Genomic DNA, 27,598 nt, shown 5'->3' with positions numbered 1-27,598 from the left:
ATTATTTCGTACATAGCATATATTTAAGAATATTATCATATTTATTGTGGAATTGCATTGTTTTTCATAATTATCATTTTATGGATAATTAAATAAACATAATAAAAATGCAGTTTCATATAAGAATCGGATATTATTTCAAGCCATAAGCACACGCACGCTTGCTAAAACACGAGAATAATAATAAATTATATAAAATAAATATTACATCATAAGTTAACTGTCCAATCTTAGTAGCATATGCAATTTTCCATAAAATTATCTCTTAATAATACGCTCTTTAATAATATCTATCCTTATTAATTTTTCAGAATATTCAGAATAATGTAAAAATTATCAGTTCCTAAGCTTCCCTATTACATCAAATTATAATCCTTTATAAAAAAGGAGATGTTAAGTCGATTTCTCGTATTTCTCGAAGTTTATTGTTGCCGCTTTTCCGCGATGCTGATTGGTTCTTTTGCTGCGCTAATTTCGTGAGTTACTGTCAATTTGCAAATGCCAATTTGTAAAGGACGGGCGATGTTAGTAGCGAATGAAACTTTGAATCGAAACCTTTTGAACAAGGACAAAGATAAGATGAACAAGAATGAATGAATTTCTATTTTTCATCACGACGGTACGTCGCTATCATCAACGAATAATATAAAAATATATAATATGAAAAGCTTAGTGGCGCGCGCGTAGCTGTTATTCTGTTCTAGTACAATATAAAAAATACAATATACAAATAAATTTTCGTCAAGAATGATGAATAATAATAATAAATAGTAATAATAATGAATAATAACAACAACAACAATAATACCAATAATAAATAACATTTCCTAGTGAATTTCATCACGCAACGTATCTGAACGCAAAACTACGTAAAAAATGCAAGAGATATAAATGAACGAGAGAGCGCTGAGATGAAAGTTGACGCTGTTCCATGAGAAATTCGGCGTTTTCGTCTTTTACGCGCGCTCAGATTTGAGAAATTCCCTAGTTTTCAATCGCCGTCCTCCACTTGTCGCTCCATCTGCAGTTTTCTCGACGGCGTATCGCTGCTGCTGCTGCCTGCTGCTGCTGCTGCTGCTGCTGTTGCATATATACATACGCGTTGTTCCGGCGCAAAAGTTGCGCGCGCGAGCGCGTCATCACGACGGTGTCGTCGGAGGTCGTGTGCGGCGCGTGAAAACGACTCCCCGCGAAAATGTGGTAAGCCGATTTTTTTTTCCGCCGGGACGAGCCCGCGATCGGCGGCGATCAGCTGATCAGCCGGCGTCGGCGCTTGTTTACAAACACCGTGGCGCACCTAACCTCCAACGTCGAGGCCATAACCTGACTCCGATTCCGACGTAGCGGCACCCGGGACACTCCGTCGCGCGCCGATGACGGGATTTCCGCGCGGGAGTCCCGTGACGAGACTCGCGATCCCGACGAGGCCGACCGAGCGCTCGTTTCCGACGTTACTCTTCCTCGTTGTAGATGCGCTCCACGGGATGCAATGGCACGATGGTCGACGGTGCTGTCCGGGGTGTTTTTGGCTCTTTCCATGGTGCTCTCCCTGGGGAAGCTGTTGATGCTCGCCGCGGGGACCGGGAGCAATGGGGAAATCACGGAGGCGGACCAGTGGCTCACCGAGATCGGCCTTGCGCAGTATCGCCCACTCTTTAGGAAAAAAGGTAAGAGTGTCCAGTGTCAATTTTCATGTCTCTCTCGATAGCGGGCCGCGGGATGCCGCCGCGATGTCAGTCGTCGAAACGGTTGCAGCTCCACTCGAGCCGTCAGTATTATCAAGAAAGATCTTTTTTAATAATTCTTTGATTCGTGAAAACAAATACAATTTAATAAATTACTTCGTCTTAAGCTGTACATTTAAACGTTTGAATGATATATTGGAAAATTAAAACAATTTTCAATATATAATATATAAATACAAATATATAAGAGCTTCATCGCGCATTTGACGCTTTACCGTGTTTTTAATAAATGAATAATGCTTACTAAATCAGAACTTTGCTAAAGGAATTAAAAAATAACACTATTATTTTATGATAAATGAACATTACACTGCAGAACAAACTAATTCTTTTAATTTTATAAAACAAATATTGTATATAATATATTAATAGCCGAGTATGTGTTAATAAACAAATAGAGTCATAGCCAATTCCTCGGCAGGATCTTGGTTGCTCAATTTCTATGAAATAAATTTCAAATAATTAAAAAAAAAAATTATTTGAAATTTATTTCATACGTAGAAATTGAGCAACCAAGATCTTGCTTGCCGAATTGACTACGACTCTATTTGTTTAAATATATATATATATATATATATATATATATATATATTTTTTTTTTTCTAATAAAAAAATATATTTATCTACTTTGAATCTGTATGAAACTTCTTATATAATTGCAAAACAGTGTAGTTAAAGATCGCAGTTATCAAATGAGTACAATTAATCGTAATTTTCTTGCACATATAAGCGTATTCTATATATAAATAGTTTCTTAGTATTTGAATTCTAAATTGTCAGTTAATGTGAGATAATTTCTGTGAACGTAACATCTTGAAGTAGCACAATATTTCAAGATTGCATCGATAATTGCGCAAAAATCTGCTTGCAACTCGCGTATCGCAGTCGACGCATGAGATATACGCTCTCTTTGTTATTCGACCTATTCAAGAATATACGTGCGCACTGATGACGTATACTAACAATTATTTTTTTCCAACAATTGACAACATCACGTAAACTGTTATTTGCTGATGATCATCATTGAACATTGTAGTATGTGCTTTATTTCGCGTATCATTTAAATAATTTAATTATATAAAGTTTTGGAAAACTTATCTTTCTATCTTTATGATAAGATTTCACAGTAAACAAAATGATAAACATTTCACACTACAATTTGCATAGAATTTGGGATATGCATGCATATGAGATAGTATATTATGCGTAATGGATGTTACGTGGATGATAGATCATGTAATTTATGTTGAAGCGGACCCATGTAAATTTTGCTAATATAATTGTGCATTGTTCAATCATTATCAATATTATCTATGTTAATAATATTTAATAATTTCCTTTAAAGGAATTCTCTTAAAATAAATACTTTGCGAACAATAAAAAATAATACTTTTCAAACATTTATCAAATTTAAAAAAGTTTTATATAAAAAGTCTAAAGTTTTGGACATAAAATTTTTTTTGTGAAATTACAGCATTTCTGAAAGAAAAGATTATAGTAGATTATAATAAAGTATTAATTATCCCGAAATATATTGAGACATTAGAGTAGAAATTACGAAGTTTAAAAATAATATGTATATTTCATAAAAAAATTATCTGAATTCTTTATAAAAAGATTATCGAATGTGTGAGAATTCAATTATTCTCAATATATAATTTAAATCATCTAATTTTCACCAAGTGAAAACAAAATTTTACAATTTGCGTGTAATTATTTTTATTCAAATTTTTCGTTTTATGACGTTTGCGTAATAAAAATTACAATATATTATATGATATATTACTACTTTCAATAATAATTTAATAATAATTTAATAATAATAATTATATAATTTTTTCCAGATTTTTTTCGATGATATTTTTACGATTATCACTAATTGAACTCGTAATGAGACGACTAAGGAGAATTATGCTAATCGTGTTACTTTCATATTATTCCAAATTGATGTAAATTAAATTAACTCTTTTCGCGAGTGCATAAAATGACAACAGACATTTATTATTTTGACGTCAAGATTTATCATTCGGCACAAAGCCAATTTCTCCGCGGGCATCATTCCGGATGCTATCGATTACTTCTGCCTTGCCAAATTTGATCTGCCTTCGTGATGAGCCGCAGCTGCTTCTTTCAAAGCATCAGACTCAGTATGTAACATAGATATCAATGTAGGAAGATCCTGACTGAATTTTACCTTACAAATCTGTCTTGTCGCAAATCACTTATATTAAATTTTCACTTACTCGATAAAATTTACCTAAAAATTTACAACTTTTAATTTTACCTAATATCGATATAATATCGTAAATTTAGCTAAACCTCTAGATAAAATCTCTGTCGAGCCTTACGTTAGTGAATGTTAGCGTCGATCATAGTGGAACATCGCGATTGTCGCGTTACGTCGGGAGTAGAGAGATTAATTACCGGAGTCCGGAAATTTCAGGGTCACCGAGAAGAGATATCGACGCCAAACTCGTCCAAATGGGAAAAGAGCGAAATCCGTTATCATCGTGACATCTCTGCGGTATTCGATACCCTCTTCCCTCCCCCCCCCTCCTCCTCCTCCTCCTCCTCCTCCTCTCCCGCCGTAAAAGTTATCCGCGACCTCCCTTCGGAGAATCTTTCCTTGGCGGCGAAAAATCCGATATCTGATTGTTGCCGAAGTTTGCGAATGGCTGTTAGAAGGAGGAAGCGCATCCGCGCTCCATTAATCTCGCGATGCGATCTGTACATCTTGCCAGCCCCGAGATTAATCGCCACGCATCAGCGACGATATACGGATCATCGTCGAGACGCTCGTTTTTTTTCCGCGCGCGCCTTCCTCGACACTCCACCTCGGAGCCCGGAAGGAGGCCGCTGATAAAGCGATAAATCAGAGCGGCAGTTGCTCGATCTCTTATCGTCTCGCGGCTGCCAGGAACATTGGCGTTCGCGCACTCGTGGCGCATACCTCGTGTACGTACCTCGTTATCTCTGCGATTTACAAAGAGACACCTTTCCGATCGCTCGACCACGCTTTTAACGCTGGCTCCAAGCCTGACGTCGAAAATCGACGCGCGATGCATTTTGCTGGGTCGTGCATTAGCTGCGAAGTTACTGCCAAGTAGACAATGCAGAAATCGTCCTTGATTCCTCATCGTGCGAATCTTACGACGCAATTGTCACGCAATTGTCGGACCAATTAATCTCGTAATAATCACGAGATGGAAAAAAGATTCGAGTGGATAAATTATATACGATTCTCGGTGCGCAAGAAATAGCACGGAATATTTCTGGCATGAGGAAGAAACAATGTCGCAACGTATCGACACGCCAGTATCTTTATTGATGATTTAACATGGCTTATTATTACTATCGGCAAATATACTACATCGTTAACGTGCCATCTCATGTACTGACTGATAAACTGGCATTCACCTAATAGCATGACTTTCCAGATAGCTGATAATGGATGTTGCGTCAAATTAATCGATTATGTGAAAATTATTATAAAGACAGAAGAAATGTTTGAAACATCCACCCATACATTAATGCATTTCACAAATGTTACACGTAATTAAATATCAGCTACACTTTCTTCCGAAATTAAATTAATATTCTTAATCCTTCATAATCCATTCTAATTCTCACAACTGAGTCAAACCTAAGTCACTGATGGACAATTGTGTCTTTTAAAGGATTTTTGAATCTAAAAAAATCTAAAAAAGTTCCAGTATACTTTTTTAACATTTAACAATTGTACAATTATATAACCCGAAATATTTTTTTCTACATATTCGAATTTGAGGCAGAATCGGTAAAATGCATTGTTGAGATAACAAATTCATAACTTTTTTATATATGCATATAAGAAAAAATCTTTATAGTTTCAGATAGTCTAAGATTAGTACTTGCGAGAAAAAATAGTGCCTACTTTAAAAAAGTATAATTATTTGGTAATCTGAAAATTAGTAATTTTAGTTTAAAAGGTTTGGAAATAGGTTTAGAAAATAAGAATAAGGATAACAGAAAAAGAAAAAAAATTATTTTTTTAAAAAAATCAATATTTTATTTCAGAAATTACCAGTCAAGATAAGCATAAGTAGGTTTCCGTTTCGCACAACTTTCTCAGCAAAGCTCTCCTATTTTGAATATGAGTCTGTTTTGAATTTCTATACTTATTATGATGAAAATAACTTTTTACTCACTCATTTTATGTCGAAATGAAAGCTAAAAGTAATAAAAAACATGGACCACAAAAAACAATTGTGCCAACCACCTGGATTGTTGACAGCCATGCTCAGTTTCGACTTGTCAGTGTGAAACACGACTGACGAAACATGTCCCTTGGCTGATAAGTCCCTACTATTGATAACTTTTTTTAAGGGACGAAGTCATGCATTCTCTTTATTATTTACCGAATAATTCAAAGTCAAAAAATCATCTTTAAATCCCCAGATGGGTTGCGAAGGGTTAATACAGACACGTAAAAGGGATGTAGTTGTTGGTAGCAAAAAACTCATTGTATCACAATCTATTTATACTGTATTTAATAATTTATTTTCTCTCCGATCTGACAAACGTTTCCTCGAGTATCATTATTAAAGCACCGCTTCGTCGTGTTCTCCAGATCAGCGCCTAAAGCGAAATACGCTTTAGATGCGGGACTTTTGGTGCTCCTGACCAACCGCAATCACCGACCGTTTTGTGGTAAAAGAAATCTAGAGCACCGAAAGTTCTATGGTCAGCGAGTACAGAATGGCGAGCAAGCCTTGAAAATGAATAATGAATGTACACGCGGCATTCGGATCCATCGATCCGCGCGTCGGAGTGGATGTCGTCGGACATGCACTACCATTCATTTCGATCACTTTTAACAATCGATCGATTCCTCGTCGACCGCGCGAAGGTATGTGTTTACAGGCTCCTTAAGCGCGCTTGTTAAAGTGAACAGCTCGATTTCCTGTCGTATTTAGCAATGGAAAATAATGACCCGATAGAATTATCACCTTCGCGACAGAATCGCGAAAAAGATTCGAAGTTTAATTTGCAGTGTTTCAATTATTGCGATGTTTTAATTTGTACAATTCAAATTAAATTCAGCACATACACGGATCAGATAGAAATCACAAGTATAGTTATAAATACATACATATTGGTATTTATTAAGCCGTTGGTTAAAACTATTCGATAAGAAAGTTATATTCCAGGAATTCGACCAAATTTGAAGTCTTCAATTTTTTATCTAGATAGTTTCGTTGCTACTTGACAAGAGACAGAGTTGCAATTATCGGAAAAAATGCAGGTTCGAACTCCAATTTTCATCGGCGAAAACTGGTCTAAAAAAACCAATATCGCAGTATGTTTCGAACAGTTGTGATGCTTCCACACTAAAGTACGACATCGGAATCGAACGTTTTTATCCTCGACGAAATTACGATCTCCGGAATTTTCCGGACGCGAACTGTTAGCGGAATTACGTTTCTGGGATTCATCAAGGCACAAGCATTCTATAATCGAGTTATTTCAAAAGATCTCGATATTAAAATGAAAATTGTCAAAATTGAAGAGAATATTATCCGGAAACTTAGTAGGAAAAGGATGATATTTGAAATTATAAATGATTTCTAATGACAATTACAACAATAATTTCTTTAAAATATTATATAGAGTAACTCTGGTATATATATATATATATATATATATATATATATATATATATATATATATGGCCGTACCTAAAATATTTATTATTTACTATGTTTATATTTACTATAAATAAATTATATTAATAAAAAAATTTTATACTATTTACTATTATAAAAAAATTAGAAATATAAAATGTTTATTCTTTATATATTATAAATATAATATATAATTTATATATATAAATATATATATATATATATATACATGTGTGTGTGTGTGTGTGTGTGTGTGTGTGTGTGTGTGTGTGTGTGTGTATTATATATATATATATATATATATATATATTATATATTATATTTAATTTTTAATATAAAATAATTATTTTTTATATATTAAAAAGAACTTTTCAAAAAAACCTTTGCATTTTTGTTATTCCCCAAGTATATTCCACAAGAATAGAATACAGCCATGGGATACATAAGACATCAAGCCAAAGAGCTAAACAATTGTATTTTACTATATTCCGTCTTTTATCCTTCTTATATGTAAATAATTACTCCCTGCAGTCAATCATTTTATGTAGATTGTAATATTGTATTGCGCTATTTACTATATTGTGACAAATCGATTCAATTCGATGATTTCGTTAATATTAACATGAAAAAAATTGAAACCACAATGCATAAAGGCGTAACAGAATGATTACATGCAAGTAATCCTCACTCCTTCTATTTTTTCTGACTTCTGTTGTATTTACTCTATAAGTCTTATAAACGTTCCATAAAAATTTTACATATAAAGATATCTCTTCTAAAAATAGCTTTTATATCTTTTTGAATTTTATTTGGTAATCCTTCAATTTTTATATACTTTTCTGGCGCGAAATCTTTTGTTGATATATGTATCGCGTGTTACATTATCTTAAATCCTTTGTTCTCTATGTTCACAAATAGTTGTAAGTTAGTAGCCGAGAATTAGAGAAAATTCTCCTATTGTCATTCTATTTACCAAAAGTTCTTTTTGTTTTCCATAAAAAATAAAATACATCTCCGTACCTAGCATTAAAGTTCTTTCTCATGCAGCATCCTATGTGCTACACAAAAGAGAACGACGTCACTTCGAAAGTCAAATATCAAGGAAATTAATAGCATAACGTTGTAGCTTTCAAGTAATTTACTTAAGTTGCCGAGGCTAAAGTTTTGCTTCGCTTTTATCTTCTTGATACATCAACATAAACTGAATTACACGTGAAAATTCCTCGGCACAAGGCAAAAATAAATGAAACAATTTTTAATGTCATTGTCAAATTGTGTAATTGCCAGAAGTAACTTGCAATTTCAGAATTTTATTTCGTTGTGCTTTAAGGAAAAATTCAAGAAAAGATCGACGTGCCCGCGCATCCATCGCATCATCTACTTTGTCGTATAGAGTTTGTTCGCAAAATGGATTTATATTCCTTCACTTCTTTCATCGGGATGTTACTGAAATTTCCTGCAGGAGAATGCAACTCATATGACGTACTTCCGCTTGGCAATACGCCCTGACAATTGATCGATTTTCGCGAATGTCGATTCCAATCCAGTCACGTGCCTGCGAGTCCTCTCACCATCGCATCCTCGTTGAACCGCAATGCTTTTCAGGACATGTTTTACATAAATGTCGCGTCCGTCTATATCATCAATTTAGCGGAATTCATTACGGCAAAATGTTTGAAACGAGTCTAGGATAATAAAAATAAACCCCCCCCCCCCTCAGTTCTACACGCGTTAAAAAATATTTGAGATTATTCGAGTATTTTCTTATACAATATATATATATATATAAAGAAATATTCTGCGAGGTAACTGACTAAACTTTTCCAGCATGTTTGGCAGATCATTTTATACCAAGGCTATATTACGTATATGCATTTGATATAAAGTGACTTTCCAAACGTTGCTGGAAAAGTTTGGTCGGCTATCTCTTCACCGGATATTTCTTCACCATACGATATTTGCTGTTACATACAGAGCAATTTTGTATACTTGACGAAAACTATTCGCTCCATGGTCGAGAATTGTTTTTCAGCCGATCCGGCTTTCAAAATTCCATTTTTTTTTTTTTTTTTTTTCAACCAACCAGTCATCGATTTTCCGAATGCTCGTGACAGTCGAAGCACGTACGCACGCATCACATGCGGCGTTACAATCAGGAACATGGCGTGGTGCGGGGGATGGAGGGATGGGGGGATGGGGGATGAGGGACACAGGTCGCGCGAGAGTGGTGTGGTCGAGCGTGGCCATGGTATGACGACGCCTCGAAGACGGGGGAGAGTCGCTCGAAAGACAAGAGTAGGTCGACGGCGTGATGTCTCCCTCCGGAGGGTAGCGCGAGAGAAGGGTGGCGTGGCTCTCTCGCGCTCGTGGTGGGGTTGGCGTGGCGCGGTGGAGGGTTGGCTCCGGCCGCGTAATCGCATCGCATGCAGTGGCCTGGCGTGAGTCCGCGCGAGCACGTCGGTTGCGATTTTGTAGCCCGTTGAAGGGGGAACGTTTGTTGAATTCTCGCCTTTGAAGTTTATAACACGTTTCTCTTTCTCTTTCCTCTTCCTACCGTGTCTCATCGTCCGAATTCGTCGTCCCCTCTCATCCTCCGCACTCACGCACGCGAGACATTATGCTCGCGGTCGACGAGCGCGTCCGCGTTATCCACGATAGAGACGGCGTCCTTGTTAACGGTGAAGCTGCGAACGAGCCACGATCAGCTGGCCGCACGGAGAGCCTTTGACACCCTGGCGATCGGCCCGATTTTTAGCGCGACCGCCATCACCCGGTGGGATCCAGTCGAGCATAGAAACGACTCGCGTCCTTCTTCGGAAGGTGCAACCGGAGGCACCCTTATCCCCACCTCTCGCTTCTCTCCGCTTTCAGGGCTCTCACATCTTATCCCGACCTAAATCTCACAGATATATCATTATCCACGCGGTTCCCTCGCCCTCCCTTGCGAGAAACTGTTCTCGCGAATCGCGATGCCGATCACGATCTCGTAAGTGTGAATTTCCCCGGCGTAAACTGAGATCTCTTCCTTCTCCCTTCCTCTCTCCGCCCCCGCTCCTCCCCTCCCCCGCCCCCTGTTTCGTTTTCCAGCCTTTTCATCTGTCTGCCGAGAAACGAAACTTGTTCTCTTCTTTTCGTTTGGCGCCGCCCGTAATCTCGATAACGCTTGTAATCGAATTCGAGAGTATTCCGCGGGGGAGAGAGATGGAAACCGCCGTCGGTTTAAACCGTAAGTTTACCACTACGCCCACTGCATCCATTTGTACCAAACAGCGAGCGTGCACTTCTTCACGGCACACAACGTACACTTCCGCACTGATGACACCAAACCGCTAAACTTGCACCTCGCTGCCGCAAACATCACCGGAGCTTAATCTGGCAGAAGATTCCGCTTCTCCATTCCACGTCGCTTTTCACTCTTTGCAAAGTCACATCGTTTCATTTCGTAATGACTGTTGCCGAAGAATGAAATCTAACTTCTTTTTCAATTATCTTATCACATTAATTAGCAGATTTATACTGCGAATTACATTCCGTAGTAAAGAATTAAGATATTGAAATAGAAGATACTAGAACGAATGATTTATCGTACATCTTTATTTTTTTCTTAATTTACTCGAAATTATTTCATGATTATTTCCTCTTTGGCGAGAGGATAAAGATAAAATCGGAAACGTCTAATTATTGGTTTTTTTTTACTTTTTGATGAAAAAACATTTATTTTTTATAAAAAAACATTTTCTCAAATTATTATCGCTGCGATAGGGAGGAGGGGGGGGGGGAGGTACTTCAGAGCACTTAAGGGAGCACTTAATTCGTGGTGCCACGACTCACCTTCGACGATAGAAAGAACGCGTTATAAAATTCCGTTAGAAGGAAACGACTAATGCTTTTATTGTTTCTGATATATGGGACGTACTTAAGCTAATTCTCGCAAATTTTCAAATACGTAATACGAGTGCAATCTTCGGTTTCACCTCGAGAGAATGTCGAAGTTTCCGCGAATCTGAATGTACATGGTAGATTCGATAAGAGATGGCACCGATAGTTGCGGATCTATGCACGACTGAAATTGAAACTCGATTAAAGGAGGAGAAAAGAGAGATCGTTTCGGGTGTCGAACGACTTGACGTCATCGTTGTCGTCAACCTTCCATCGAAGTCTATAGTTTTTCGACTCGAGATATCGCCAGAGAAAGAGAGACGTCAACTCCGCATTGCGATGCCGTCGTTGCGAGAAAACTTGGTGGTCGTTGGTGCGATTTTATTAGATCCAAACGACGATGCATCCACAGCGGAATGTCGCGGAGATGGCTCGTCATTTATGTGGTTAACTCTTGATTATCTTGGCACAACGCAGGGAGACTCACCACTGCCAGGATTTTCGCTCTATTTTGCTAGAATTTTTTACGATTCGTAATACATACGTACTGGTTCTCGAATATCATATTTTTTTACATGCGGAAATGTAACTCGACAGTATATACGAATATACGCGATTTTTAAAAAAAAATTGCAATTTTACTTCTAGATAATTCTATTAGAATAACGCCGATGAAACTTCACGTGAGTACGTTGGATGTGCGGCTACTTGTAACGATAATTAACGCGAAATCTGGCACACCTCTGGCAATTGCTATTATTAACTTAGAATGCAATTAGTCGCGATATAATTTAACTGTTATTTTCGAGGCCGGACGCGGAATTAGCGATCTAAAACTGGGACTGGTGCGGTATCCGTTACAATGGGATCACGGGTCCTCCGTCATCTTTCTTCACTGTCGGCGCCGCGAATTTATGCGAGAGCACCTCTCATTGTGTGATGTATGCGCTTACATTATACGCGGGTAACGAGCCGAAGAAGGCATTCGCGGGCAACGAGTTTGTGGATTAACGCTTCGTAAATGAAAACGAGATCGATCCTTCGAAACTCGGCATTGCGGCGAAAAACATATAATCCGCTTTCGTGTTGTGCCTCGCCTCGCCTCGCCTCGCCTCATCTCGACTTTGTTATCTTGCCATTTCTTCGTCTGATGTATTCGAGACGGAGAATAGAAACTATTTCGAGCCGAAGCGTATGCGGCAACGCGGAATTGTTCTCCTTTCATCGCGGCGACGGCGGAAGAAGGAAGGGGACGGGGGCGCGCATAAGCGTAAAACATTTTACCTGATTTCGAGAACTTTCTCGGGGATTACTTTCCGTTCGAGATAACGTCAGGACTCGCGTCGTGGCTAATCAGGACGCGAGCACGAATTAAGGGATATGAGGGATAATACGCCCCTCGCGTTGCCGCATGCGAGATCGATTTTACGAATGTTACACGCGATGTTACACGCGAGTATATAGATAAAGGGGAAAAGTATCGACCGTCCTGGGTGACCTCAACCTTCAAACTCACCGCGCCGGAAAGTCATTTCTTTTTAGGCCACACAAAGAATTTCTAACACTGTATCGGTCCGCGATCAATCGCCAGAAAGATAAGACGCAAAAGCATTAGAGCGAGACATTATCGGCGCCACGTAAGCCACGTAAGCAAGTCTTTTTAAAAAGCGAATAAAAAAGCGTGACGTGAAAAAAATACGGCGGGTTCCATCCAATGGGCGCAATTAGTTGCTGATTGTAATTGTTTTATAATTTCTATGAAAGATTTACTTTGAGACTGTACGCGAATAACGCGTATCGTTTAATATTTTATAATCATTTTTCATCGGCCGAAGGACTTTTTTTCGCATGAAATGGGATTAAAATGTCTTTCGTGCATGACAAGCGTGGTAACCACGCAAAGCCCTCGTAAACACGAGGATTATTTTCGTTAATGCAATCACGTGGGCCACGCGTGCAAGTGCGCTGGCGGCTAGAAGTCGAATTTTTCAGAAGCATCCCAGCGAAATGGCGTGGAAACGGCGCGAGTGCGGGATATGGGTTCAAGTGGCTGGAAGCCATTTTGCCGAGCCTGATTACACAGTACAGAGAATTACAAATTAAATCCAACCCGATCCGAGAGTCCACGTGATTTAACACCGCGTCCTTCCGAGCGCGTGAAAATATCATCTAAATGTATGAGCCTGTTAATTGCCTCGGCACGATAGCTATCCGGAAGATATTATCGGCGCGGAATCAGCGCACAACGAAATTTTCGACGATTAGAATTCGCGTTAATATCTCGCAAACGAATATCTGGATACATGACTCGCGATAGTCGGGCTGCCGCGGACCGCGGTGCGACTATGCTAGAAAATTGTTCTCGGTGATAAACCTTGATCTACTTACGAGGAAAGAATAGATATAAGTAAACGATTATTAGCCGCCCCGAGCGCATGAAGATATCTTTGTTTGCCTTCTAAATCCCGCGAGCTCCGCATTTTCCGTACCGTTTGTGTATTCAAACCTGAATTAACGTGAACAAAACCAGAAGATAACCGCGGCGGATTATTACGGCAAAACTGACGGATAGAAATTATGTAGCTTTATGCAACTCGCGGATGCACGCGATAAAGTTTATCCGTTTCTTCATCCGGCTTTCTGTTCGAGATAAATGGGAGTGGCGAACAGGGAGTGAATTATCAAAACGCGGCGAAGCGGAAAATCATTTTTAACGCACCGAATGGAACGTGTCGATCGATTTGTGTCTTTCTCACCCGCCTTGACACGTCTCCCTAAGACATATCGAAGATTCTGTTTGACGAAAGAGTTTTATACCCGTTGATCCCCGAAAAAATTCGAGTGTGTCATAAATTTGTCCACGTTACTTATCTCTGTGCTAAATATGTTGGTACGTTAACGTTTTTTTCCGATTCCCCGGGGCACGATGGCTCTCTTTCTCTCTCCGCCCAAGATACATAATTCATCATTGTAAAAAGGACGTTGTTTCTCGTTCTCGTAGACCAATGTCCGCCACGCGAATACGCGAGCTCGATTACACTCCGGGGAATAAAACGCAACTAATTGAATGCGGTCGCATAGGGAAACTCTGCATTGTGCTCCGCATAATTGCATAACTCGGGGAATGTCGCGGATGCTTGCGATAGAGTTTCCAATTAGTTGGAAACGATATTGCATTATCTTTACCGATGCGACAGGCTCGCTATTGTTACGTCGAGGGCTGCTCTCACGAGCCTTATATAAGACGTGTCACTAAAGGTTAATACAAATGCGATCACGAGCCGACGAGCAGAAACTGCCATTAGTTCGAGTCGAATTCTCCCGAAACCTTCCGCGAAACAACACGGAAACACGTTTGGGAAACGCTTCAAACGGTACCCAAGTAGAACAAAAAATTATAAACATCAAGATGACGTCAAAATATGTCATTGAAAAGTTCAGGTAATATTCATTTCATATTTTCAGTTTTTCGTGACTGTATCCGTAACCTTTTAATGACAAATTTGTCGAAAAAGTTTGCGTATGGCTTTGATTATTAATAATAATCAAAACATAATCCATATAAAGCATTCGTATTCTCTTCATTCTTTACAAATTATAATTAGTAATAATGCAAAAAAATGGTGATATTTTTAATTGTTATTTTTAAATAACTTTTTGCAATTGTGACCAATAGAAATTGTTTGTAATATTAACAATCTCATCTGTCATTAATAATATCTTAAACATATATTACAAACCATTTATTTGAAAAGAATACAAACCTTTCCAAAATATTATACTCGAAATGATAAAAATATTACAATTTTCATTATAATGATGAATGATTTTTCTTAAAAGGAACATTTTAAATACGTACACTATTTACGTATTAATACTTAATTATGAATGTCGAAAACAATCTATATTATTGCGAAATATTTAAAGTATACTAAGTTTCACGGTCACAATTTCCTCAATTTTTCATGCTCAAAAAATAAATATTTGCAATCCGTCATTCCGTCATTCCGTCATTTTTTTGACCTTTATATGATTTTTTGTTCTTCTTGGGTAACGTAGCTTTTCCGTTTCAGTGTATTTAAAAAGCGACGGGTTTTGGCGCGCTCCACGCGACACAATCTAAGAGACGAGGACGATAAATCCGATGCGATTTGCAGGCTCGCGAGTACCACGAAAAGAGTAATAATGTCACCCGGGGAAAACAGAAACGCGTATTTCCCCGTTATCGTGCAACAGCGATACTGTTCATAAACGCTGTCGGACTCCGATGGGACTTGCGCGAACGCGCGCGGTGCGAAATAAACCGCGGCGCGTATTTTTCTCGTTAATTTTTTCTCTCGCCCCGCGAACGCGGGGAACGCAAATATTAATGAAAGACATGTGGTAATCGTGGTATGTATGTATACCACGCGGCAAGGATATATATACACTTGGCACTTTTTTCAATTTCATGTCACCGCGAGTTGATTGAGAAAGTTTATTGCTTTATTATAATGTAGATTTATGAGCATTGTGCCCCATGTGAAATAGCACGTGTGAAATAGTCGGCGACAACGACGAGGACAAAAGGATCAGACATTAATTAAATCGAATAAATTTATTTGATGGCGCGCGCGAATTAAATATATTGGTCTGTTAATACGGCGTAATCTCGACGGTGAAAAATTTTCGGGCGAGGAGTAGTAACGTTTTTTCAGTTTCGGAGAGATGTAAAGTGCCCGCGTGTTGCGTCGCGACGTCGCGCGGCGTAAAGCTCGCGAGAAAAATGAAATGAAATGAATTTTATAATTAACGCTCGCGAGCGCGCGTGATGGACAAAAACAAGCGCGGAAAACGCGCACGATCGATCTGCCCTATCCTTCGCACACCAGCGCGAGCCTCTCATGCATAACCATGAGCAATATGTGACATACATATTGCCCAGGTTTTCCTCCGCCCTTCGCTCCACGAGCGCCGAAAGGATCGTTAGCACGAAGTACAATAAGGAAGGATATCCGTTCGAAAAGGTCAAGAGTCCCCGTCGGGATTGCCGCGCGACCTCTCCCTTTGTCCTAACCCAGAAGTTATTTTCCGCCAGCAGCGGAATGGTACACGCCGTTACGGAAAACTATGAAATTCTCGTCGATGAGATGCACTCGACGCGGAGAGCGGACAGGTCTTTTCGCGACACGATAAATTTGCGATTTGAATTTGCGAAAAAGCCTCGAGTCGGGTGCAATATTTTTTTCATTTTATTTTCGTAAATTATAAACGCGCTAAAACTCTCGCGATATCTCTCATTCGTCCGGCGCGACATTTTTTCCATTTCACTTAATTATTAATTATTCCATTTTTATTACGTTCTTTTTATAAATATTCGGGTCATCGAAATTATAAAATGATAATAAAATTATACCTTTAACGTTATATGATTTTGAATTATGCATGAATAAATAATGCAGTGATTTAAAATGCTTTGAAATAAAGGATATATCTGTCTACTAGAACGCGATATTTAGTTAAAAGATGAAAAAAAAGAGGGAGAGAGTGTATATATATATATATATATATATACATATACATATATATATATATATATATATATATATATATATATACACACACACACACACACAAAATGAGAGTGAATACCAAGCGATTAAAATTTAATTTAATATAATTATGTCATTTTTATTTATCAAATAAAGGAAAAATTTTTTATCGCTTATGGGATGACTGGACACTTTTCTAAGCATCCACTACGTGATCGAAGTCTTTCAACAATAAATCCACGGATTGTGATCTTGAAATCGCTCTATCTGCCAAAGCAGATTACAGATTAGCTTGCCTTGAAGAAGCCAGTCGTTTGTCATGAGGAAAGATCAGCGCTCGAAATCGCGGGTATCCCCCATAAAAAATGTGAAAGCTTTGACTTCACGGTCCATTGGGTTATTTTACAGTCTGCTAAATTTATAGGGGAAATATTTATTGTCGATAACACATCTACCGAGGTAATTCGAAATTTCATCGCGTCGAAGGAATGAAGCGTATCGAGAGGTCTTTGCAGCCATCAATTTGATTCCTTTTTACGAGTGTCGATTTTCACAAATGTTACGACTGTTAAACGTTTAATACGCCATTTGACATATTGCGGTCTTTACAATCTCGTTACACATCGGATTTTAAATATTTCAAGGATCGGAGTTTACTGCTAGCGGGGTATTGACGATCGAGCTTTATGCTATTAAACTTTCTACAAGTCGAACCTATGTACTTTGATATAGACAGTAGCCTCTAACGTTACAAAATTACTTACTTATGATAGCCCTAGTTCCTGGAAATTGTAGTTATGCGAATGTATGCATTGCGCAGTTTTTCCTTTTACATTGCACCCGATTAAGGGTCATTCTGGTCCACGCTTGCAAAATATTGTAATTGTTCAAATAATCAATAGAAAAATAAATAGACATAGATATGATTCAAAACTCATTTGCTTTTATTATTTCAATCTTTGAGAAGAAAAAATAACTATTGCTAATACAGAAATGTGCGCGATTTTAGTCTTTTTTTTAGCCAAACCCGTGTGTATCGAAAATGCGAATTGCCTCGGCGGCGGGATGGATATCTTTTCGTAGACTCAACGGATTTGAAAAATTTAAATAGATTCTTAATTTGCACGTCAATAGCTATTGCCGGAACTAGAATCAATCACTTTTCTGCAAAATTAACAAAATGGCGGATGTTTTAATGAAAAATATAATGGTTTTTGCTAAATTTCTGATGGGATTTTCTAAATAAAAAGTAGAGTAAAATGAATCAATCAACTCGATCTAGTTCCGGCGATAGCCAAAGATATATTGAGTAAGCAGTTCAAATTTGAAATCAATTAGATGCATAGTTTTGGAGATTTTTATCCCGCCAGGTCGGAAAACACTATTTTGAGTAAAAAGTATTTAAAGTTTCGGTAACCATTTCGGTAAACATTTCGGTAAACATTTTTCATACAGCATTCGTCTATATTTATCTGTCTCTTAATTAGCAACACCAGCTCCATACAGGATACCTTTGACCTCTTCAAAAGCTTATAAAAGCTCATTATTTTGAGTATAATAAGTAGGGATGAATCCGATTGCTGTTTTTCACAAAAATCAACTTTTGCATTCCTATGTATAAATAGCTGTAAAATTCAAAATACTTGGAATTTCTTCATGAAAATTGAACTACGTTTTTTTGGGATAGCGTATTTTGAAAATGTAATAAAAAGAAAATGTAATAAAAAAAAATTTGATTTTTGAAGACCAGAATGACCCCTTAATCCACGCAACCCCCTTGAAGCGATTAAAAGTCCGGCGTCTATTAATATTACCTACAGCTATCACAGGACAATTCTGATATATCGCGCTATTAAGCACGATATTACGGATTGTATTGTACGATATTACGAATATCGGAAATCGATGAGACCGCATTACAATTTTTCATACAGGAAGGATACGCATACTACTCGCATTACAATAAGGCATTTATCGTCTCGATCGGTCATCTATCATCGGAATTATTACGGTAAAATGTAGTGAATGTGTAGTGAGTGTGGCGACGTTAAATATTTGGATAGTGGAAATTGTATTTGACCTCCTGAAGAATTGATTGCTAGAAAAAAAAAATATGCATCCTCTTTCGCATATTTTTATTTATTCATACGGAGCTTCCTCGCCGCTTGCTGAACGCCCTTCCCGCCGACTATATAACATTAGACGATCAATTTTGCGCAGAAAACGAGAAGTGTACGGAAAATGTGGATGCGATAACCCCGCTGTGACCTCGAGTGGACTCTTGACCCCCTTTCGAAAAACACTTAATTTACAGTAATGTATGGTCACCGTGATTGAATGAGGATCGCGTCCCTATTCCGTCGCGATACGATCCTTAATATTAAATTGTCACGTTTATTAGGCCGCCGGGAATACCTTGTGCGTTCAGATTTACGGAAACTGACCGGTCGATCGTCTCTGAAATGAAACCTAACCAACGTTTTTATAAAAATCTTTTTCTTTGCATTTTGTTTGTTTGATCATATGTTCCGATTAAACAAATTTTGACCAAAATCAATTATTATCTACATAGTTCAGTTATAAATTATGCGAAATATGTGTGTAACATCATCGCGATTATATATAGACAGCTATAAAGAGAATTTAGCGTTTGGTTCTCTGGTTCTTTGGTTAAATTTGTCATGCTTGCTTATGGCTTTAAACTGCAATTACTCGTAAAACTGGGTAACATTTTTAGTTGCAATTTCAGCCGTATTGCATTGAAATTGAAGCGAAACCTGTAAAAACAGCACGCGCGTGTTTCACGTTGAAAACTTTTACGCGGCGCGCAATCGACTTTCTAAATTAAATGATGAAACTTTAAGGATTTAAATTCTCGTAAAGTTTTAGACATGGCGCTCTTCAGCCGCTGTTCCGCTGATTGTTCTTATTTCATAAATCCACCGCGGGATTACGATGAGCCCTTAATTAAAAACTAGGACGGGGTACGGTAAATTATGCGTGCTATTAGGGCAGATTACATAGCGCTGGTTTCTAATTCTCCGATTGTTATCCGGTTGTAATTTTTCACGTCGTTTACTTAATTGTCCTAATGACGATTTACCGCTACAAGAATGATCGAACGATCTGACGAGCTGGACGACTTTTCTACACAATTTAACACACTTGAGATTTTATTAAAACTCGCGAAGTGAATCAATTTGCGTACTGAAATTTGTGTACGATTTTTCCACGGCCGCGTGTGGAATCGATCGCTCCCCGAGTGATCCATTTACAAATTGCTAATTAATGTTCATCGAACTCCATTGGCTTTGTCTCGATCGCAACGGCCTGCCTCACCTCTATTTGTCTCTATGCCTGCATCCGTAGTCCGCGAATCACCACGAATAATTGAAATTAATTGCGCTTCGCCCCGTCTATTCTTTCATCCGCGAGCGTACCGGAAGCAGCCATTGTTCGCCGCGAAAGGGTGATTAATGTTTTTCATCGTTGAATTAATTCTCAGCGAAAACATAAACGCCCTTTGTCTTTCCCGACGTAGATTAAGCTCCCAATCTCTCTTTTTTTTTTTTTTTGTTTTTGTTTCGCAAAAGCGCACCCTGCCACCTTCGCGCACCGTCGGTGTAATTTCCCGGGCGATGTAATTTCTGTGCTTTTGTATCGTACAAAGGCGGCATTGCACACGATTGAAAAAGTTAATGATGTTCACCGTTTAAGCCTTCAGTGCACATTGAACTTGTATCACCTTTTCTCATTTCGATGCGAGAGACGGGCTCGATGAATCGTATCCGGCCATCCGATTGTTCTTGCGGCAACGAAATAAATATTAATTTATATACACGCTTAATTTATATATACGCTTCTCGAGTAATTATACGAATATACTGCCGATATAGTACCGTATAATGAATCGTATAATTATGACATGCTAATTTATTTACACGTAACATTCTCGGATATCCGAGAAAGATATACGTAACATCATATACGAATCAAAATGGTTTCGTTGCAGCCAGATCAAATTCTCATTATCGTAAATCTAACGGCTTCCGTGGAAAACACTCAGACCTTAACAACCAGATTTCCGCTGTCTGACGCAACACTAGCACACGAGTACACGCCGTAATTGCGCTCGTTCCTCAGCATCTCTAAATATTTATCCAGATTGCTCGTGCGCGATTCCGTCGAGTTACGAGCGGTCACTCCACAAAATTTAACCGCACGCATTTAGAGATCTAGCGATCGCGGAACATAATTTCCTATCATTCACCGCATTCGCTCTGTCGCCGATGCACTTTGAGTACACGTAGCGTACCTTAACTGAAGGAATAACGAAATCTTTCAAAGAGATGCGGAAATCAACACCGATGCGACGACGGTGAGCGAGACGATGCGCCACAGCCGTTAAGAGTGACATAGGGGGAAGAAAGAGAGAGAGAGAGAGAGTGAAAGAAAGAAAGAGAGAGAGAGAGAGAGAGAGAGAGAAACGAAAAAATTATGCCGGACAAAAATCCCGGTTGCCGAAATGGACAACGCGAAAACAAAGATTTCCTTGCCGGCGAAATATCATCCATCGGCATGTCGTTGCGGCCCAGCGGGAGCGCATCCTCCGGTGAGTACCTATTCTACTTACTGAAGACGAATGTCCGATGCGAATCTCGAAAGCCAGCATGAGCCATTTGATATCGTGTTACATAATTTGCGCTGACGTATGTGCTATAATAAATACGTCAGATTTACGAAAGCACAGAAAGCGCGGCGAATTATCCAGAAATATCGCGCACTTTGCTGCACCCGAATCGAAACATGTGTATCTAGATTTCTTATTCTTAGTCGCGATTTAATTAACGCAACTATTTTGAAATTATTCTCTCTCTCGAAAAAGAGATCTGCCTTTCGTAAAAAAGAAGTGACTGTTCCAGCTTGATTTTTCTTCTTTTTTTATATCATTATATTATCTTTAGATTAGTCGTTATTAGAAATAGAATTTAAGAAATGAAATATGCTTTTTGTGAAATATTTATTTACATATGTAGAAAGTAAGAAGTTCAGTAAAAACAGAAAGATATTCACTTTAGGCGTTTTAGATATTTTTTATGCGAAGCGAGCTTTAATCGTAGACGATTATTAATTTTTTAGATTCATTTTTTAGAATCATGACCTTTCTAGATTATACAATTAACGTACAATATGTTTGTTGCACTAATCGGTCGATTTCGATTCTTTCAACTGTCTCAACAGTTTTCTTATCACGTGTCCATTGGTAATAACCTCCCTGCCATTTCTATGATTCGCAGCGACACATTTCGTGAGTTCATTCCTCATGTTTACGCAATCCTGAGGGACAGACAGGGGAAAAGACTCGGCCGTCATCAAGCCGGTACGAAGTTGATTAAACAGATTCAGGACGACGCATTCCTTCATCAGGATTTCAGAATCGGCTACTTTGACGTCGTCCGCGGCGCAGAGCCACAATATGCTATCCAACCAAGTTTCCTTTCCGAGTTGCTCGAGTGCTTTGTAATTTATACCCAAATCGTGCAACCACAGTGTCAACTGTAACATGGAAGAAAACGCTTGATTTAGATTCGAAAACCGTTTCAACCGAGACACTGACTTTTTTTTTTACAAAAATAATCTATCGTCGATAACGCGAACGGAATGTCAGAACGGAATGTCGGCATCCGGTTAGATATCGCGCGAGCAACAAAAGATATGAAATTATTAATAATATCTATATATCTTTCGCTTCTAATGTCACATTATTATGCAGATATTCTCGATCCAGTTACAAAGCTCGAGTCTCTCTTGCGCTCATTTCCGTCGTAATGCTCAGATATATCCGCGAAACGTTCTCTTGGATGAAAAATGCAACGTACTCACCGTGCCGCGACAGCGGTACGTAAGAGGATTTCCGGAAAAGCGAAACTTCTCGAGACCAGCCATCGGTGCGAGCTGGGCCGGTTCCAGACATGTCAAACGGTTCTCCGTGACGTCGAGTCGTTTGAGGCCTCGCAGCTTCTCAAATATTGTCGGCTCGATCGACGTAATGAGATTGTACGATAGATCCAATTGCTCCAGAGACGTCAGATCGACGAACCACTGGTCTTTCACCGTCGTGATATAATTGTACGGCAGGCTGAGCTTCTTCAAATGTAGCAGCCCGCTGAACGCGTAGCTGGAAATTTCCTTGATACCGCAGTCGTGCATATTTAGAGAGATCAGACTCTTGCTGTATCGCAAAAACGACCGATCGGATATATTTCTTATCCACGACTTGTAAATCATGATGTCATCCACGACCGAACCGCCGTACAAAATGGCGGTACTTAACGTGACATTGGTACATTTTAGACGCTCGTTAAATCCTGCGCACAAGTAAACATGAAATAACATTTGTTTACTATAACTACAGCAAAGTAACGAAAATAAAATCGTTTAACCACGATAATAATCATTTATTTTTTATCGTTTTGTATTTTATCTGGCACTTGATCGCTTTGTGTAAATTTACAATTTACCAACACTTTCACTATAATTGGAGCACGTAGTTGAACTGAGATTAAGAGAAGGAGACCCTTTAAGAAATAGACGAAATTTTTTTTATTAAATATTATAGGGATATTGCCTCACCGTTCTCATATTTGCTGGTGATGCACGCTGCGATCGCTACATCTACGAAGACAGAAACGCAAACAAAAACGAGAAATGAGACGCGCATCTTGGAATACATTCTGGCTGTATATTATATGACTGACTGTTCACCGAAAATAGATATATGAACAAGCGAGTAGCAGTTCCTCCTACACTGAATTATCACCAACATTTCCCGTTTTCTTCTCATGATACGGCGTTATCGGTGAAACAATTGTTATGCAAATACGCCATTTGGATATTCCTCTGATTATAAAAATATACCATTAATTGATTATTATTTTTATCTCAATAGACCGTAAAAGTCAGTCTTTATCCCAGAAAAGACAAAGATAATTTACGCGTAAAATTCTATTCATTTAAATTCTATGAAAGGCATGATAAAAAAATTTATATGCATATAATGCGTGTAACCAATAATGTCTTGTAACCAATATTGCGCTTAGATAACTTAAAATCATCTAGATGAAGATAAGATAAATTACATTTAAACTTATACTTTTAAGTAAGATAAAGATGATTTAAATCTAAATTTATCTAGATGAAAGATAAAATTATATATCATTTATTTAGATAATTTTTAAATAATATTGTTGTTAAGCAAGACATAAGATATAAAAACAATATTTCTATAAAATTTTTACTATTGATTTATTGATTAGGTAGCATAAATGAGGATGCAAAATGCAATTTTTTATATAAATGATTTATATTATTCCAATCATATAGCCAGTGCAATCGCTCTTTGAATAACGTTCATTGAGAAATATTTAATACGAATTAAATCTAAAATTTAATCGGACTCTTTTATACTTATACATAAAAATTTCGTAATTAGTTGGCATCAAGTAATGTCTGTTTTTAAAAAAAGATAAAAAAAAGGTGTCAAGTATAGTGGACGCTTGAAAAAAAAAAAAAAGAAACTGTTGTACCAAGTTAAAAAATAGAATCTAGCTAACAATATCTTTTATTTTAAAGAAATAGAATCTAAGTGATACGTATCTCTATATTGAAGAATCTTTTTACTCTAACTCATGTGGTAGTAATTTTAATTCTTTAAAAAAAATTATATTATAAAATTATGTTATAAAATATCTAATCCAATTCTAGTTGTGATCAAACTAAAAAATAAAATCTAAGTGTTAGTATCTTTTTTAAAATAGTGGTACATCAAATCTTTTATACAATTGAAATACATAATTTGACTAAGGTGGATTTGTAGTTTCAATGTTTACAGGATTATAACTTGGCGCCAATTATTAATATCAAATCTTTTATACAAATTTTATACATTATTACAATCATTTGAGTTGGCAATATGGAAACAAAATTTTCTTTTTTAAAGAATTAAGATTAGTATCATTTGGGTTAGAATAGGAAGATTCTTCATTGAAAATTCAAATTTTTAAAGAAATAAAATTACTACCATGTGAAGGTCAAAGTAAAAAGATTCTTCAGTGAAGATACAAAGATACGTATCACTTAGATTCTATTTTCTTAAAATAAAAGATATTGCGACTAGTTAGATTTTATTTTTTAATATCATTTGAATTTAATAGAATAACGCAATTTTTATCGTAGGATTATAACTGGGCGCCAGTTATTGATATCAAATCTTTATACAAATATCATTTGAATCGAGTTGGCAATGTGGAAACAAATTTTTTTGTTTTTTAATTAAAGCTAGTATCATTTTTTGTTAGAATAGAAAGACTCTTCAATGAATACAAAGATTACAAAGATACTAGCACTAGATTTTATTTTTTAATTTGATCACAACTAGAATTGAGTTAGATATGAAATTTCATAACATAATTTTTTTTTTTTAATTAAAACTACTACCACATAAGTTAGAGTACCTTCAATGAAGATACAGAGATACGTACCACTTAGAGTCTATTTCTTTAAAATAAAAGATATTGTCAGTTAGATAGTTCTATCTTTTAACTTGGTACAGCAATTTCTTTCTTTTTCACTATACTTGACATTCTTTTTTTACCTTTTTTTGATAATTTTATAATGATAGCAGACATTTTAGTAGTATTAATCTTTCTGTGATCGAAAAGCGCGTCTGATACCTTTCAATAATTGATACCTTTTATACTTGACATTTTTTTTCTATAATACGCACAACGAGAGTAAATAGAGAATGAAAGAACGAGCAAAATAGCATACTTGCTCTTTTTTTCACGCGTTCGATTGGCGGTCGACGATGTCGTTGTGTCTCGCGGCGAGTTTGACAATTGCTGATAGTTCATTTCGGAGTGTAAGTAATGTTTATGCGCCATAATCTATTATCTTGTAGGTAAGTTCTAAGAAACAATATGAGTATTGTTATTTTGAATGCATGTATTTTTCATTGTATTGTATTTTTGCGTATGTATATGTTTCTGTATATGTTTCTCTTTAATATTTTTTCTTAATTTATTTAATATTTATTGAAGTATTTCAGGATGTTGCTTTACAATTTTTTTCTGAATATTCTGAAAATGTATGATACATGTAATTTTAGTACAAATGCAATATGTTTTTTTATACTTTTATTAATACAATTTCATTGAAAAGGTAATTTAGTTTTATTAATAATCATTAAATATATCTCTTTGATATATTATTTAAACAAATATATCATAATATGGTCAAGAGTTGCACAACAATCTGTACAGACCATAGTATCTGAACACTTCTAGCTTTGATTTCTGGAAAAAAGCACAAACGCATATGTAAAAGGACAATATCAAAATGACAGTATTTATATTGCTTCTTAGAACCTATCTGCAAGATTATGGCGCACAAACATCACTTACACTCCAAAACAAATTATCACCAACTGTCAAATTCACCGCGAAACTCAACGACATCGTTGACCGCCAATCGGACGCGCGGAAAAAGAGCAAGAAGCATACTATCTCGCTCATTCTTTCGTTTTCTACTTTCTTATTCTCGTTATGCGTATTTATTAATAATCAATCAATCAGAATCGTGACATAAGGAGCACTGTAGTTAAAGATACATTAATCAATTTTACACAAAACATATTGTACTCTGCCCGCCAATGATTCGCTAGATCCTACAGTGACCTTGACTCATCAGTCCGATGATCCGCTGGAACGATAAGATTAATAATGACACCTCGCGACAGAAATTGCAACCATACAAAGGCGACGACGATAATAATAATGATGGTGACGTTTCTTAAAATAAAAATTTTCAAATCGGACTTTGCATAGCAATATCTTCGCTCGTAGGGCACGTAGCAGAAAAATAAAAATATTTTTATTATGCAAATCGAACTCAAGCTATCGATCAAGCTTACTTAGAACTTGATCGGTTTAGCCATTATTGAGATCCGATAATTTCGGATGCTCGCATCTCGCCGACTCGCATAAAGTCACATGGTAGTGTTCTCGGTAGTGACTTGACACCCGAGACAATACCATATCTCCTGATGATTCTCAAACGTTCATTTTTATTCGAAGAATTAGGTCAAATCTACTTTAAATTACATAACTCAGATAATTTGCAAAAGATAACACTTATTTTATCTAAGATAAAGATAATATATATGCTAAATATCTAGATAATTCTCTAGATAATTTTATATAGACAATAAAGCTTGAAACAAAGAAATATTTTTTCCCTCTTTCTGAAAGAAGTCGTGAGGAAGACTCAAGAAGATGTCTCAAACTCTTTGGCCTCTGTTGCATTTGCTTTGCTTCTTCGTTCCAATGCATATGTCGCGTATTGTCAATATGGATCGCTTTCCTTTTTCGACAGGCATCTCGACCCTCGCGAGTTGCGGCGAGGTGGACGCGCTGCCCGAGCTGCCGGCGCAAGATGAGGAACGTCTGCAGCGTGCTGCGCGTCTGCTGCAACAGAGGCTGGTGTTACGCCAATGGTTGACGGACCATGGCCTACATAACTACTATCAAAAGTAAGAAAAAAATATATAGTCTAACTGTGAAGAGATTAACGAATAGCCATCGATGTGCGTTTGACGATTCGACCGTTGTCTTTTTCGTTCGTGTTCAATTTGATTACATTACCATTATAATTACATAATTGGAAGTAATTGTATCTACTAATTTATGTCATTACGTCCAGAGAATTCTGGTCAGATAATAAT

General features: G+C 37.3%; 2 protein-coding genes across 6 annotated transcripts in view; one reads left to right on the top strand and one right to left on the bottom strand.

The window, feature by feature from the left end:
• Positions 1 to 1,040: 1,040 nt before the first annotated feature.
• The window catches only part of LOC105433631 (apoptosis-resistant E3 ubiquitin protein ligase 1), a 32,880-nt gene continuing 6,322 nt past the window's right edge, over positions 1,041 to 27,598 (top strand). The window contains exons 1-3 of one of the 5 annotated variants that reach the window (XM_011649034.3): positions 1,041 to 1,200; positions 1,471 to 1,667; positions 27,250 to 27,406. In XM_011649034.3, coding sequence (XP_011647336.1) covers positions 1,490 to 1,667; positions 27,250 to 27,406 — 335 coding nt within the window. In that variant the 5' untranslated portion in view covers positions 1,041 to 1,200; positions 1,471 to 1,489. Of the gene's footprint in view, positions 1,668 to 9,819; positions 10,635 to 21,165; positions 21,431 to 27,249; positions 27,407 to 27,598 lie in introns of those variants that run through there. The other 4 variants (XM_089082047.1, XM_089082046.1, XM_011649036.2 and 1 more) reach the window with 4 other exon arrangements.
• LOC105433630 (uncharacterized) lies at positions 21,822 to 24,328 on the bottom strand. The gene is made up of 3 exons (XM_011649032.3): positions 23,452 to 24,328; positions 22,702 to 23,186; positions 21,822 to 22,374 (listed from the first exon to the last, which is right to left on the bottom strand). The coding sequence occupies exons 1-3, from the start codon at positions 23,549 to 23,551 to the stop codon at positions 22,021 to 22,023; spliced, it is 939 nt and encodes a 312-aa protein (XP_011647334.2). The 5' UTR covers positions 23,552 to 24,328; the 3' UTR covers positions 21,822 to 22,020.

This window comes from Pogonomyrmex barbatus, unplaced genomic scaffold, assembly GCF_055798465.1.
Source record: "Pogonomyrmex barbatus isolate J1 unplaced genomic scaffold, ASM5579846v1 scaffold5, whole genome shotgun sequence".
NCBI classification, from domain to species: Eukaryota; Metazoa; Arthropoda; class Insecta; order Hymenoptera; family Formicidae; genus Pogonomyrmex; species Pogonomyrmex barbatus.
This window is presented reverse-complemented; position numbering and strand designations above follow the sequence as displayed.

Bases quoted from the DNA above. Each gene is read 5' to 3' on its own strand.
- LOC105433630 (XM_011649032.3), bottom strand. From the start codon at position 23,551: ATGTATTCCAAGATGCGCGTCTCATTTCTCGTTTTTGTTTGCGTTTCT. The intron at 23,187-23,451 runs GTGAGGCAATAT...ACTTGTGCGCAG, and splicing joins CACCAGCAAATATGAGAACG to GATTTAACGAGCGTCTAAAA. The intron at 22,375-22,701 runs GTGAGTACGTTG...TCCATGTTACAG, and splicing joins CGTACCGCTGTCGCGGCACG to TTGACACTGTGGTTGCACGA.